This window comes from Trichoplax adhaerens, genomic scaffold (genome assembly GCF_000150275.1).
Source record: "Trichoplax adhaerens TRIADscaffold_1 genomic scaffold, whole genome shotgun sequence".
Lineage (NCBI taxonomy): Eukaryota > Metazoa > Placozoa > Uniplacotomia > Trichoplacea > Trichoplacidae > Trichoplax > Trichoplax adhaerens.
This window is the reverse complement of record NW_002060943.1, coordinates 5,202,957-5,219,509: the sequence shown is the minus strand read 5'-3', so window position 1 is coordinate 5,219,509 and position 16,553 is coordinate 5,202,957. Positions and strand designations below refer to the sequence as shown.

Genomic DNA, 16,553 nt, shown 5'->3' with positions numbered 1-16,553 from the left:
GAGAATCTTGACTCGTGTTACTACAGCATTGACTGACTAGTCAACAGGCATGCCGAAAATAGCAAGCGCGAACGCGTCAGTATTCCAAAGCGACCACGTGCCCTCCGCTCGTTCGACCTCTTCATCTAGCTTCAGTACTCAAGCCAAAGGCCTGCAGTACACAGTACTGTAGGCCTACAGTACTCCTAACAAAATACTGTACTTTGCGGTACTGTACACTGTACTGTACAGTACAGTATAGCGGAATGCAGTCCTCCCAGAGTGATTTGTACTGTACAGCAAGCGGCTGCAGCATAGTGCTCCATATAATCCGATTGTACTGTCGTACTATCAGGGTCGTCAGTGACTGGTCACTCGTCGTCAGCTGCTGCTGCATTGCATTCTAAAAATCAAATCCTCGGACTATGTGAAAGCAATCGATGCGTAGAGTGTAGATCCAGGATAAATATGGTCAATGACAGGAAAAAAGACATGTAGTACTGCATGTAAACATACTGAAACGAGTACCGAACAGTTTAAAATAGACAAGTTGTTGTTTGTTTATACATGTATATTGATGGAAATTTCCAGAGACGCCAACTTCACATGCATGTACTGTAGGCATAGACTTGTACATACGTAGATCTCTGAAGATCTGCAAGTCCGTCATGCAGGACAGGAATGGATAAAGTGAAAAACAATGACATCACCCAGTTTAGAACTACTGTAGTAGTACAGTACATTCATACGATACTACCGCAGAGCAAACATGAATTATTCCTACATTCATATTCACAGATCAGAATAGTTTGCAATCCCTTTTATGGATTCTAGTCCATTTTTTAGACTACATTGCGCAATAAAAAACGGAAATTTCACGGATCTTAATGACCCTCAAAAAACGACACCAATGACATGTATTTTATACATACTGTATTTCTGAGCAATAACAATTATACGAATACAATATAAACACACACAGATACGACACAATCCATCTTCATGGGGCAAGATTAACTTGATTGACAGTAAATAGAAATCTTCGACGTATAATCCACTATACTGTACGTCAGCTATTTATCAATATGAACTTCGACAATACTATTGCAAAATATAAATAATTTATAGATATATACTGTATAATTAATTACAATCAATCCATGGCATCCATATTGATATGCTAATACGGCAGATTAGACGTGTGTGTAGTCATTGCAAAAAAAATACTCATACACTGGCAACTTTTTTAAAAGCTATGAACAACACGTACAAATACTAGTTTTACTGTACAATGGACATGTCCACATAGAAAGTATATACAGAAGTTGTATATACAGTACATCGCATCTATACAACCAACGTTTTATTAATACAATGTTAAATATAGCTTACGCTATTCAAGACTCATCGTTCTCAAGCTATCTCATACAAGCCGTCAAAGAGGCACATTATCATCTACACTTGCATCTACAGTATCAATACGCTAATAAATAATGTTCATATCATCATATCTTAACTACCATTATTTATAGTAGCACCTATAGATACAATATTCATCATGTATGAGAAATAATCACATGCCCTCTATTGGTACCATAGACCACTCCAGAACCAATTTCCGGAAGCCAGCACGCAATATTAGTGCTTACATTCTCAATACTACTCCTGTATGCATAGTGATCTATATCGCGAACAAACTAGATAAAAATACGTATATTCATACATTTGTTACTAATAATTATAAATTAATGATAAACAATCAGTATTATAGATCAGCTATAGATATTCAACATTTTTAACAGCTATATTTTATAAAACTGTGTTATTTCTTTGTACTAGCAGTAATATTATTATAATTTAACAATAACTGCAAGCGATATCAATACTAACTTCCAAGCCTATCTCATATGGAGGTATAGAGTCAGGAGAATCAGAGCTTTTACGCTCGTTTCTGCAAATTCTGTAGATAGATGCGGCAGGCTAGGGCAGAATTTATAAAGGATTCGCATATAAACCATCAATATAATAATTGAAATAGACTCTATGGAATAGTTACTGTCCAACTTACCAAATCATTAAAGGTATGTCGCTGAGGTCGATAACATGAAAATCCCGCGATAATATAACGATCTAACGGTGAAAAACTGACAGACATAATATTTGGACCTATACACAATTAACAAAATTAATAGACATTATGTTACTATTAGATATCAACAAATACGAAGTTAGCGTATTTAGTATTGTATTATCGATCACTGAGACAATTACCTAATGATTGCTTAAACAAGCATTGTCCCATAGATGATGAATGTACTGAGATCAATATTAAGGAGATGTCCTGACGGGAATTACTTCTTTCCTGAATGAACGCTGCCAAAAGACTACTATCTTTGGTAATTGAACAGCTCATATCGTTATGAATTATTGCATTACGAAGGATTATACATCTTTCCGCTAAAGTAAAATCATAAACGATCCAATTTAAATGATTATAGTCGTTGAAATTTACAAAATAATATTTCATTGAAATACCTGCTTTCAAGTCTGGTAAACATCCAGAACTAATATCCCACCATTGTAGTCTACTGGTTACCTTTTTGAGCTTAATTCTAGCCGTTATAATGGGCACTTGATCAACTGGTCCATTCGATGCACCTACGCTAAAGTGGAAGACGTTACCTCCAGCATTAACCATATGTGTTACACTGGAATCGACTTCTCTGATAGCTCCTTCCTCTCTTTGTCCTGCACCACCTAAGTCTGATGATACAGTAGGTGTATCCGGTACAGTCCTAGGTGTCTCGGTTGAAGCTGTAGATATCGTAACCGCAGACACAATTATTTCCTCTGAGTTATCCCCATCAGCACGGTCGTTAAGTATACGTAAGTAACGTTCACTTCCTTGACCGACTGTCTGGGATGGAAACGAATTATCCTCCCTGACCCTACCAAGCTCTGCAGAATTGTCATACGAGGTAGAAGTATTCCCATGTAAAATATCAGCTGTCTGATGCCCAGTACGCTCATAGCTCGAAATCTATATAGTATACGTATAATTGCAAAAGTAGCGAGTTAAAAAAATTAAACTGATGTTATGAAAATTCTTTAATGCGCTAAAATAATGCTTATGACAATATTGATCAACCTGCGATTTTTGTTTCAAATCGCCCATAGGAACATTTGTAATGGCTGATAATAAAAAATCTCCACTTTGATGAAACTTGATTAACCTTTATTGAAATAAAAAACAAGAGGCAGATGCTTAAATCACAGGATATGGATTCAGAACAATCTGCTAATCAATGAAAGTAAATAAGCAAAATATCAGCACGAGATGCAAACATTGGGTAACTATTTCATTATAATAAAGATATTTTATCATCACAATATATGTTACAATGCACTTTTTTAAACTGCATCTAACCAAAAACTAATTACCTAATTTTTTCGATTGGATTTGCAGTACCTACGGAAATGCATGGAGCCGGTTCTCGCCAATCCCACAACATCAGCTTATTGCCAGTTGTAATAAATAGTGTATAAGCTGCTTTAGGGCTGAAGGCAATCGAATTGATCACGGCAGAATTCTCAACACAATACGTTTCGCTGCCACCCTAATTGTTTAAACATGGATTAAATTAAATAAAGCATTACTTAGACATGATAAATTAATGACACAATAAGGGATTTATATGCATTCGGAGAATATAAAAATTTGGAATTGTCCAATTTGCAAGAAATACGCGTATTGTATCTCGACGCAAATTAGTTAGGATAAGACCAAATACTGCCACTGATATTATTTTAGCATAATACCAAACTAAGTTAAATATTGTATATATATACATACTTAATGGATATAGCTGAAATAACAACTGCCTTGACTATTAATAAATGATTAGTCAATCATTGCTTATACCCCACCTGTAAATTCCACACACGAATTTGACCACCTAAGCAACCAGATGCCAAAACGTGTTTCATTTTAGGATGCCAGGCCAGGGTCCATGGTGTTCTAGGATGACCTGAAAGCGTTTGAAAGCACTGGCCGGTATGAATATCGCATATCCTTATTGTATGGTCTCCATGAGCTGATGCTATCCACTGGCTAAGTTCAAATTAAATTATTGTACAATTATAAAGTCGCTAAGTTTTGTTCTTTAAATTCGCTATACAACTTACGACATTTTTCTGTGATAACTTTGCAATCAATCATAAATCATTGATACTAGCTCTACTCTATATAGAGCAATATTTAGCAGTATAGTACCATCATTTTAGACTGAGTTAATTACTTATGTAATATAGGGCAATTTCAAATAATAGTTAAGATTGCTTATTTCAAAATATTTGTTCTTACTTACTTGTTGCAGCTGAATGCTATGACGAAAGTAGTGCGCAAGGTATCAGGAAGATCACAGCTCTAAATTAATCCAATGATCAATAGTTCAATCATTATACATAATTAATTAATAACGAAACGATAGTCAAATGTTTAGATACACGTAGATAACATTCATACAAGATGAAAGATTTTGCTACCTAAACCAATATATGGAACGTATAAAATATGAAGCACTACATCAAAAACTGTCAATAGTATCATAATTTATTCAACATAAAGAAGGTAATAAATCGATAGGCTTCTAAGGAAGACTGTCGTGTTTAAAATACCTCAACAAATATTGTTATCAACGCATTAGACGTACTATTATTAGTTTTACATCGTTATGATTAAAGCAAGCAATAAACTGTTGGAAGTTTTCAGGTCTAGTTTTATATCAAGGGCGCAAGTGTAGTATTTTTCATACTTGTCAAATATATCATTACGAAGGCACTCTAGACCTTTTACAGAGGTTCCATTCCAAGCTTACTAACAAAGATCTCCTTATCACATTTCCTATTTATCGTCATTTCGACTCAATATACTGTAATTATAGTGTCAATGCCTGTAATCTATCATTTTGTAATAATTTAAGGTATTTATGCAAAGTATGATTGATCCACATATTAATGCAATACGATTACTCGTATATGGTATAGCTGCAAAATAGATTAACTCCCTGCGCGTCTATATTTTCGGTATGGTGACAATGATTCGAAAGTATACCTCAGTAGTGAGCTATAGAATGAATTATTTAGCAGAATCGTATTAAAACTTCATGGAGTAAGAGCTTGATTATCCTAGATACTGTATTTAGGCATAAATTGTAAATTAATTATCAAAGCATTTAGACGCATCTAATTTCATTGGCAATGTAAACAGCAATGGAATAAAAAATCCTATATTACAGCAATTTGCTAGCGACTATTGTATAGAGTATGTTAAAGCAGGAAATTTTAGTGTGCAAGCTGAATTTACAGTTGGCAAATCTACAATGTACAATTGTACATACGCCTCCATCACTGCAGTCTGCCGTAGCTCATTTCAATCATGAAATAGGAATCAACGCTCGACAGGGAGAGTTTTTAAAAGTTCTATTGTACGAAAGAATTGTAAATCTATAGCTCTATACGTCCATATTTACATACTATTACCAATTATCCAACAAAAATGTTTCGACTGTGAGATGCAATCATCACTTCAAGTCAGTACCATACTAGATCGTAAGTACATGGCCGTTGTAATGAAAAATACTGTGCATGTAACATATTGTCCGATGTGCTCGATATTAACAACATATCGTCGTTAAATGGCTAATCCTTGCGTGCTATAGTACGTTGATCATACCACTTCATTCAATAGATGCATACGTTTGGACAAGAATTAGCTGTTGTAATGAAAAATACTGTGTAGCTTATTGTCAAATGGACTCGATATTCAATTGCATGAATTCCTTTGCACTAAATGACACGAATCAATGCCATTTCACTATCGAAAGCGATTGCCTTTTTGTAGGAAAATTATGAAACATCAACATCAGCAGGGAAGAAAACTGACGTCACTTCAAGCTGAGCTAGAGTAGTATTAAGCATCGTCGTTATCCATAGCGTTACCTTATGAGTAGTGAATTGAGCAGCGTAATCTTCCGCATATTGATCCATTGCATGGCGGTCATGTTGATTGAATAAACCGTTTCGTCTTGCAATAACACACTGACTGATATTTCTACTTTTACTATATTGCGACATGTTGATCGTGCAGTGGCCAAAATCTGACATAACCTTGATTTTATGCTTGACAGTAATGAAATAGCCAGTACTTCTGCCGACTATTGCTATTGCTTAAATTGTCTCTATACTTTGATAACTCCAGCGTTATATCCACTCCAATTCGTCAAGTAGTGAAGAGACATTTCATAGCAATCCAATCCAATCCAATTTGTCTACCAGTCCGATGGATTGATTCTTCTTAAAATAATCCTGTCATGGCTTTTCCCTTGAGTGCCGACCAATCGATACGCCAACAAAAAACTCAATTTTACACGTAGTTTAAACACAGGAAACAACCATTGAATAATATAGTCACTTTCTACTCTAATTAAATGAACTAATAGCAAAGTTTCAACGATATAAAGCGGAATCTAGCGTTAGAAATCATCAAATTGCAAAGTAAACTAACCTACAGCTCAAGTTAGCTTAGCCAGGCATAACGAAATTGCAATACTATCTTGATACTGACACGCTTGACTGGTTTGTATAGTAAACTATAGAGAAAATAACAACCTACAAATGTATTATCATACAGGAATTTTCCTCTGACCTCGGCTCACGACAGCTTGGTATAGTAGGATACCTACCATACTGATACTACCACACAGTCGATACAGTACTGTATAGCTTGCTTACCGATCGTTGTATCGTGGTGTATAGCATATAGCCAGATCTAGCTCTTCAGTACTGGTACTACCAACAATATAGAGTTGGGTAAAATGACGCCTAGCAAAGCGCTAGACGAAAATGGCGCACATAGCCGAGCGTTTTCCAAATTGGAGAGTTTTAGCTTCTCGTTGGAGAACTGAAAGTGTATAAAAAACCATCACTTGTATGTGTATTCAATGCCTTCTTCTTATACAAACTTTATAGTACTAACTGTTGAAAATTGCGTAATAATAAAGGCTTCAAAGCAAGTGAAATAAAAATTTAGCCGCCAGTTTTAATCCCGAATATTTTATAGTTTTATAGTAACTGCACCTGTAGAAATTCAGATCTGTGCAATATTGACTATAGAGAATCAAAGCAAGCAAAAGTAATCTGGTAGCCGGAAGTTATAGCCCCTAATATTACAAAAGTATTTATAACTACCCGTAGAAATTCGAATCTGTGCTATATTCGAGAAGTACAATGAAACACTCCATACTCAGACTCGACGGTAGACTGGAAAGAAGTGGAGTCAAGATTTCAAAGCAAGTAGAAGAAATTCAGCAGTCGAGAATTTTAGCCCCTAACAACGTTACAGAAGTTTATAACTATAACTACCTGTAGAAATTGGAATCTATGCTATAGCTTATATTCGAGTAGTGCAATGAAATCACTCCATACTCAAACCCGACGATAGGTTGTAGAGAAGTGGAGTCAAGATTTCAAAGCAAGTAGAAGAAATTCAGCAGTCGAGAGTTTTTAGCCCCTAACATTACAAAAGTATTTATAACTCCCGGTAGAAATTGGAATCTGTGCTATAACTTATATTCGAGTAGTGCAATGAAATCACTCCATACTCAAACTCCACGGTAGACTGTAGAGAAGTGCTCAAGATTTCAAAGCAAGTAGAAGAAATTTAGCAGTCGAGAGTTGTAGCTCCTAACATTACAAAAGTATTTATAACTCCCGGTAGAAATTGGAATCTGTGCTATAACTTATATTCGAGTAGTGCAATGAAATCACTTCATACTCAAACTCGACGGTAGACTGTAGAGAAGTGGAGTCAAGATTTCAAAGCAAGTAGAAGAAATTTGGTAGCCGAGAGTTGTAGCTCCTAACATTACAAAAGTATTTATAACTACCCGAAGAAATTCAAATTTATGCTATAGCTTATATTCGAGTAGTACAGTAAATCAATCACTTCATACTCAGACTCGACGGTAGACTGTAGAGAAGTGCAGACAAGGTTTCAAAGTAAGTAGAAGAAATTTGGCAGCTGAGAGTTTTAGCCCCTAACATTAAAAAAGTATTTATAACTCCCTGTAGAAATTGGAATCTGTACTATAGCTTATATTCGAGTAGTGCAATGAAATTACTTCATACTCAGACTCGACAGTAGACTGTAGAGAAGTGCAGACAAGGTTTCAAAGCAAGTAGCAGAAATTTGGCTGCCGGGAGTTGTAGCCCCTAACATTACAAAAGTATTTATTTATAACTTCCTGTAGAAATTCAAAATCTGTGCAATATAGTCTTGGCTGTCGAGAATGCAGTAAAAACTTTCTAGCTAGTAGCAGATACCCTAGAAGATATTTAGCGCACTCAGCCGTGAATTTGAACCCTAATCTTTACAATATTAGTAACTACACTGTAATGTTGTCAAGTGGTAGGCACATAAAGGATGCACAAGATTTAGTGATGATAATGTCTTTTATTTGTATCCTTTATTGAAGGAGGATATGGAAAGAGCTTGGTTAACGAGTACAGCAGACTAAGAGCATGTGGAAATTCAAATTTGTACAATATTAATACTCGTATTATTAAAGTATTTATAACTAGGAATGCAATCGAGGTTTCAAAATATTCCAAAGCAAGTAGAAGAAATTTGGCAGTGGAATTTTAACCCCTAATACTCGTATTATCAAAGTATTTATAATTAAGAATGCAATCGAGGTTTCAAAGTATTCCGAAGCAAGTACAAGAAATTTGACAGCGAAATTTTTAACCCCTAATACTTATATTATCAAAAGTATTCATAACCGTTGTGTTTCCACTCTTAGTCGTTAACGTTAACACGAGGAACTTTGATACACTCCTACTAGTAAGCTTACTGAAAAAGTCCTTTTATTTAGGATTTACTGCATTTAAATAGTATAGCTGTAATGGCGTATTATACCCTTATCTTAGTAATTCATTACCTTATCTTATGCTAACACGTTAGGTGCAGTACAACAAGTCACTGTATTCTTACATACATAACAATAACTACCTATACAAATTCAAATCTGTACAATGTGAACCAGTTCGAATCAGAGTACTTTAAGGTATCCTAAAATCACGAGTGTGAATCAAAATGTAATAAGAATTATACGAATATAAAGCTGAATAACTTCATCTATCTGTATGTATAGAATTTAAGGCAAATTTTACAACTTTACTACAAATTATTTTGCCTAATAGCACTCTAAAGAGAACTGGCTCACACCGTACAATATCCGAGCAGAGTAATAAATCGCTTCAGACACAAACTCGACGATATCGACTATAGAGAATGCGGCCTAGGTTGGAAAGAAATTTGTCTGTCAGGACTTTTAGCCCCTAATATTATAAAAGTATTCATAACTACCTGTAGAAATTCGAATTTGTGCAACACCTGAGTAAAGTAGTGTAACTTGATACTCGGACTTGATGATATTAGCTACTAAAATGAACTTTTACTTAAAATAGACTTATAGTGTACTGTAGTGAATTATAGGCTTTCTTTTGGCATGCTATTATATGCTAAGATATTGCCTGCTGTACTTGTGATATACTATGAGATTACTTTTTGCTTAATCCAGCTGCTTCTTTACTGAATACACAACAAGACTATGCTGTATTTAGAAAGGTATACTACAGCCTAACCAAAGTCTTTCTACCGCATTCATAATTCACTATGGTATAAAATTCCGCAACATGGAGTATGATATGTTGCCGAATTTTGTATCATAGTGAGATATAATTAATCAATAATAATGGGCCCATGTTGTACTCGTCTATATCGTAAATTGTCTATCATGATGAATTATTGACTATGTATAAGTAAATAGATATTGCGGATCCATCATATAGCCATCTCTTCTTAACAACGAGATCCAAAATATCCGATAGCTACAACTCTTTGAAACCGTTTTAATAAATGCTGACCTCACTGCAGTTTTTCTGCCGTATTCAAGAGCCGCCATAACGTATTCGTGTATATCATAGATCGCCTACAATTATTGCCTGATTCTATTTATTTTTAGTCCGTATTATTGCATACCCATAAAAGAGTGGAGAGTAACTGTTGGAGTGAAATAGTACGCATTTAAATAACTGATCTAGATTAACTTTGAAGTAAAAGTTGAATAAAATCAATTCGAAAAGTCGTCTACCTAATCTCTACTTCTATAGAAGAATTCTAAAGATGGAAAGTTATTATTTACACACAATATTGAACGAATTACGATAGGTGTATCCTTTATTCTAAGAATATTAGTCCATCCACAGTAGATTTGAAAGTACAATTAACAGAATTGAGAATGATAGGTAATCAATATCGTACTTGTAGATAGTAAATATACATTAAATTCGAGTTTTGTACATAAATTAATTATTCGTAAGTCGTCCTATACTATACAGTCGATTAAATGCGGTAAAATACGTTCACTATAATCATGCAGGGCAAAGTTAATTTCATTTTTCCTCTATTAGAGTAATAGCCAAATACATTTAAATATTTTATGCCCGATGATGAACGCTATAGCCAAGGAAAAGTGACACGAAATTAACCTCTAACCAAGTTATGATAGTAAATTACAGTACAAGAAGAAATAGATATAGGATAAAAAATATTCTTTCAAATTGAGTTCTAGCAATGCCCCACAATATGATTCAACTAGCTATCGTCCATTATAATTACGATACATAGACACAAGTTCAAGTTAGATGATGAGTATCAATATCAATAGTCTCTAATGTTATATTAATACTTAATTAAGGCCAGCCATTATGCAGTAACGCTAATAACGAGAAAAGAGTTAACATAAAAATTTCATTTTTTTTGTAAACAAATAGAAATTAGTACAGACATTAAATAATATAGATCTAATCGGCAATGACTGAGAAGGGTTATACAAAATCTAGCTACATATTAACATTATCTACTTCATAACCGTTAGAGTCGTATGATAAATTAGTATTTTAAGAAACCAAAATTTCAATCTTGCCAAGATAATATTTATAAGCCAAATGAGTGTTTTAAGCTAACGTAATTGATGCTTATGATAAAATGATTACAGGCCATCAATTGCCAATTGGTTGTTGGATAGTACGTTATTAAACGTTATTGAGGAATAGAAACAGTCGGTACAAGAAAAGGCTTCGATCGATCTAGGACAGATGGATAAGGCAACATATACAAATAATTGGATCAACAAGATAAAATGTGTTATCTAGGTAATAGAAAGAATCCAGTTTACATCAAGTTGATAATTTTAAATAAAACTAAAATCCTTTCAAGTTATAACTGTAGTTTATCCAGTACGGTCTTTAATTCACTCAATTAGAGACCAACTTCATCATCCAATTAGACTCTTGTAATCGAGATACATTGATCAATTCTGCGCTGCCTGATAGATCGATCCTAAACTTCTAGCTTTAACTAGTTTATGCTTTGATGATGTTGCAGGTGCTGTAGGTATCAATCCCTGATTCCTCTTTTCTTCTAACCACATATCGAAGGATAAATTTTCCATACGTTTTTTCTCCTGTTCTAGACTTCCTTGTTGTTCGCGCCCTTCCATCATGCTGTCGTAGTTATCTAATGTCATTTGCTTAGCTTTAGCTTCTAACCAATCTTCAAAGGATGGAACACCTTTAAATCTTTCATTTTTTATCTTGTTTAACTTGGACATTTCTGCCTGCATCGCTTTCCTAGCAAGCTCTTTTTGGTGCTCTTCTTCTTCCCTTTTCTTTTTACGCCAAGATTGAAAAGAGGGTGATTTAGCGATTCGCTTCTCTCGTTCTTTTCTTCTTCTTTCTTCTTCCATTTCTTGAGCTCTTGCTAGCATTTCTCGCTCTTTACTTTCTGATTGAGATTTCTTGTTCATCCACGATTCAAAAGAAGGTGCTTGACTAAATCGTGACTGTATCACCCGACGTCTTTCCATTTCTTCCTCGAAATGCTTTCGCTCTTCTTCTTGCTTAATTTTCTTCATCTCCTCCATTTTAACATCTACCCATTTGGCAAAAGTAGGTACCCGTTGCTTTTTCAATTCTTTTAATTCTTTTCTGAACTCTTGCTCTTCTTGTTGCATTTGTTGTTCCTTGCGTTTTTGCTCTTTATATTCTTGATCCTTTTTAGTTTTCCACTTATTGAAAAATTTTTGCGCAATTTGTTTTCTCTTCTCTTCCTCTTCTTGCTTCTTTAACATTTGCTGTTGCTTTTCTTTCCTAGCCACATTAGCTTCCTGAATCTTTTGAGTATTTTTAACCGATAGCCAATTATCGAATGGTAGAGATGTATTTTCTCGGTGTCCAAGGTATCTTTTAGTAGCGATGTAATATTGAACGCCTTGACTTGCAGCCAATTGTGGCTGATCAAGAGGAGATTTTTCATTATCTGACGATTCCTCATTATCATCACTAGTTAGTTCACCTTTTTCTGATTGGGTATTTCCATATAATGCTTGATATTCTTCGTATTCCCTTCTTAATTCATCTCTTACTGACAATCTAATGATGAGAAATAATCATAATTGAATGCCTAGTAACGATATTACTTACTTGTATGCGAACATCTTGATTTTGCAGTGGTTAAATTCATATTATCATCTATGATATTAATTCATTCTAATTCTAGTGATTTGAACTGCCATTACATCCAATAAAATTCAAATCATACTATTTCTTATTGCTATTCTATCCATATTATACTAGTTCTATTCAACCCAACTAAAATAAGGGATAAGGGATATAGCTCGAGTGCCAGCGAATGGAAAGAAATAAATACTCGATAATCTAGCTATTTTATTTTACCGATACTAAATCTATACCGGTATAGAATGTAAATATACTTGAATTTAAGCTGCAAAGTTTGTTATAACATTATTCGTAATCAGACATAGTAAAAGTAGTCGTTCTTATCCTACCCATCTGTTTATTGACTACAAACTTGCCATATTATGCCTTAGCTTAATTAAACTGCGTGATACCAGTAGTTGTAGTAAGGGTCGAATTTACCCTATCCATTTCATCGGTAAAGTAGATGATTGAATAATTAATTATCAAACTGAATAGACGAATATCAACTAGCTCATGAAATGCTGACTTTGGAATCTGCAAAATAGACGGAAGAATAATGAATTGATGAATTATAATTATCAAAGCCTAGTAAGGGGCCGAATTTACTCTGTTTATTCTATGGTAAAGTAGATGATGGAATAATTATCTAGAAAGGGGTAAACTAATTCATGTAACTGCTAACTTTATAGTCGATAGAATAGAGGGAAGAGGGATTGATTATCAAACTCTAGTAAGGGTCGAATTTACCCTGTCTATTCTATCGGTAAAGATGATGGAATAGTTATCATACCGAATAGCGAATATCGACTCAGTCAGGTAAGAACTAACTACGTAATCGATGAAATAGATGGGAGGATAATTATCAAATCGTTATTACAATCATTGCTGAAGCTCGAGTAACAAGCTAAAGTACCATAAGACACCCAGTCATCGTGGATGAAGATGATGGGATAATGATCCAATCCATCATTGCCTGTACTACTTTATCCACTAAAATCGACGATGTTTACGTTCTAGCACAGCATATATAATTATAATCTCCTAATAGTGCATATCACGAACGCCACTAATAACTAATTTTCCAAGTACGATAGAATTTCATTCCCATTTTTATCCAACACGATAAAAAGATATCGAATGAAACATCGATTTCTCTATTAGGAGCCAGTGAACAATCTTATGATATGGTAAAATAGTCGACAGTAGAAACCCTTTCTCTTTCAATTGGAATTCTTGTACGCCTTTACAAACAGCAACTTGATATCGCCAGTGACTACGGAACATGGAAATGTCTCCACAACATACAAAAATTGGATAGTTCTACTATGCTTTAAACTAGTGGGATGGGAAAAAAATAGGTAGTCCTAGTATACTTTACTGTAGAGTACTCTGTGAGTCTGTGTGGATAAGAATAGGAAAGAAACAGAAAGGTCTATTACACTTCAAAGTATGTTTTCCATTTATAGAGAAATTAAATAGGGAAGATAACTATTCCAAGGGTAATGAGAATCTATTATCATAGGAAATGATAAAAAATTAAATAGTTCTATTAAACGAGTATTTCAAAATCACTATATTTGTAATAAGCAGGATAGCAAGTCCAAGTTGACTGCAGTTTAAAAATCAAAAAATGCTGCTATTCGAGCTGTAACAACACCATATCTGTAACAACCAGTTCTCATCTTGGACTGTAAAAGAATCGTCGACATCGCCACCAAGATTAAACGTAATGTTTTCAATATCAATAACAACTAAATCATGTGTTGGCTTTCCCATGACATTTTAACGTCGTGTTTAATATTCGGTATGCATTATAAAGAAGGAAATCTCGAACAATATCAACAAGGCGTATTTAATTACAACATGTGAACTTGTAATATAAAGTTGTTGATAGCTATTGAATCCACAATCATTAGTAGAGTTGTTATCCTCTGTATGGATTCTTTGTTGATTCAAAATCATTGATTAACCTACTATAGAGCGGCAATGAATATCTCTCTATCCAGATAATATCCCAATTAAATTGATCAAAACGACGAATTAAGTGAATAAAAAGAGGATATGAATACTTACTGATTTTGGCCATTTTCATTCATATAATAATGTATACGTTGAATGTTTTCTTCTTCTTGTTTTAACCATGAAGACTTTCTAGCTGCATCAATTAAAGATTTTCTAGATGAAGTTGGTGATGTTGGAGTGGATTTAGACATCCTCACTTTAGCAGCCATATCTTCTGATGGATCGACTGTTACGGGCCGTTGCCGTTGTCGTGGGTGGTATTGACTATCGTTCTGATTCATTTTCTGTTGGATATCATGGAGTTTTCGTGATAGACTAACTGACGATCGAATATCTCGATTATCTTCTTGATAGCAATCATCGCTTTCTTTTGCATGATGATAATGATCATCATCATTCTCATCCATGTTGATAGCTCGTCTTGTTCCTGTTGGCGATGATGGCGATGAACGACTTAAACGATAGATAGAAGCTGCATTCATATCAACAGTTAACATGCTAAGATTCTGACGAGGTGATGACTTATTAGAGCGTGGCGATGTCTTATTAGAGCGTGGTGATGTCTTAATTGAGCGTGGTGAAGCAGGTGGACCAGGATGGAAATTTCTACTTTTACTAACTGGACTACTAGGCATCGATTTCACACCATTGCTTAAACCAGCCTCTTTCGAATTATGGCTTCGAATAGATGGTTCGCTTTTCTCTACTAAGTTAACGCCATGATTTGTCGCTGCGATCGGTGGTAGAGATAGCCCAGTATCGGGAAATTGTTGTTTAGTAGGGCTACTTGATCTTGGCATGATAATAATGGCTGATTGTCGCAATCGATTGTAATTAAAATGAAAATTGTAAGTTTAATTTACAGTTTCACTACTGCCTTAAAGTATACACCAACAAATAAAGGATAGCCGTAGATATCCTTTATCTAAGATCGTAAATAGAATTGAAACGTTAATCTAGTTGAAAGATGAATTATTATATAAATTATCCAAGACTTATTGGATCTTTTTTGTTCAACTAAAAATCTTTCTTGTTGACAGATAGACGATGATTAATTAAGGTGAGATTCTATTTTCTTTTAGTGATCAATTTCTTGTCATGTTTTGATTTCTCCAACCTTCCTTCTTTTGCTCACAACAGTTTCTTTACATAAGATGACTAAATCGATGAGACAATGTCAACATGAGAAATCTTGACGGGTGAGATTTTGACTAGATAAAAAAGTAATAAATAGCAATTAATGTGTAGATAAGACCAAGTTAATAAAAAGAAGAAAAGATATTCCATTGTGGAAAGTTGAAAAATGGCCGTCAATGATATATTTATACTAAACTTACCTACAATCTTTGACGCTGTTCTAGTCGATGAATTTTTTTTCCTGCCTTCCTCTCATCCAACGCAATAAATTGTTGGTATCAGACTACTTCAATTTGTAGATAGGTCTTATATAGATAAAGATGGCAGATTATGTATTTATGTATTCCTATGCTATTGATCAAGGGATTGCAACTAAGTAGAGGCTTTATACAATAAGTAGTAGAATTTTATAATCGGAGTCATCATAACCGAAAAGAAAAAAATGCCTTTACAGTAGTTAAGAAAGGTCAAAAGTCTTAATGGACTCTCTACCAACGTCGATATAAACAGATCCAAGCGTACAATAGACATTGTTATGAATATTCTCATGCAATTAAAATTTCTTTTTTCCTCTCCTTGGTCATTATTGACAAGGCAGAACAATGATACTAACATAAAGAACGCTTAGCTATCAAGTACTTTCCAAAAAAATAGAAGATCAATAAAAAATTGATAAATAGGAGGACCAAATTGTTAGTCAAGACGACGAATAATGTCGGATAAGCCATTCTATGCTATATAGTCATTAAATTATACAATTTAACTTAGATCAATAATTGCATTGATAACAA

The 16,553-nt window shown here is 34.3% G+C and overlaps 2 protein-coding genes across 2 annotated transcripts; both read right to left on the bottom strand.

Annotated features, from left to right (window-relative positions):
• Positions 1 to 1,535: 1,535 nt before the first annotated feature.
• On the bottom strand, positions 1,536 to 6,114 carry TRIADDRAFT_51829 (uncharacterized protein; the record flags this gene model as incomplete). The annotated part of the gene is made up of 9 exons (XM_002107842.1): positions 1,536 to 1,676; positions 1,870 to 1,959; positions 2,048 to 2,145; positions 2,515 to 3,019; positions 3,128 to 3,212; positions 3,421 to 3,596; positions 3,907 to 4,090; positions 4,347 to 4,405; positions 5,980 to 6,114. The coding sequence occupies 9 exons, from the start codon at positions 6,112 to 6,114 to the stop codon at positions 1,536 to 1,538; spliced, it is 1,473 nt and encodes a 490-aa protein (XP_002107878.1).
• Positions 6,115 to 11,414: 5,300 nt separating this feature from the next.
• On the bottom strand, positions 11,415 to 15,425 carry TRIADDRAFT_51828 (uncharacterized protein; the record flags this gene model as incomplete). Its single annotated transcript, XM_002107841.1, has 2 exons — positions 11,415 to 12,534; positions 14,677 to 15,425. 2 exons carry the CDS (start codon positions 15,423 to 15,425, stop codon positions 11,415 to 11,417), a joined length of 1,869 nt encoding a protein of 622 aa, XP_002107877.1.
• Positions 15,426 to 16,553: the final 1,128 nt, after the last annotated feature.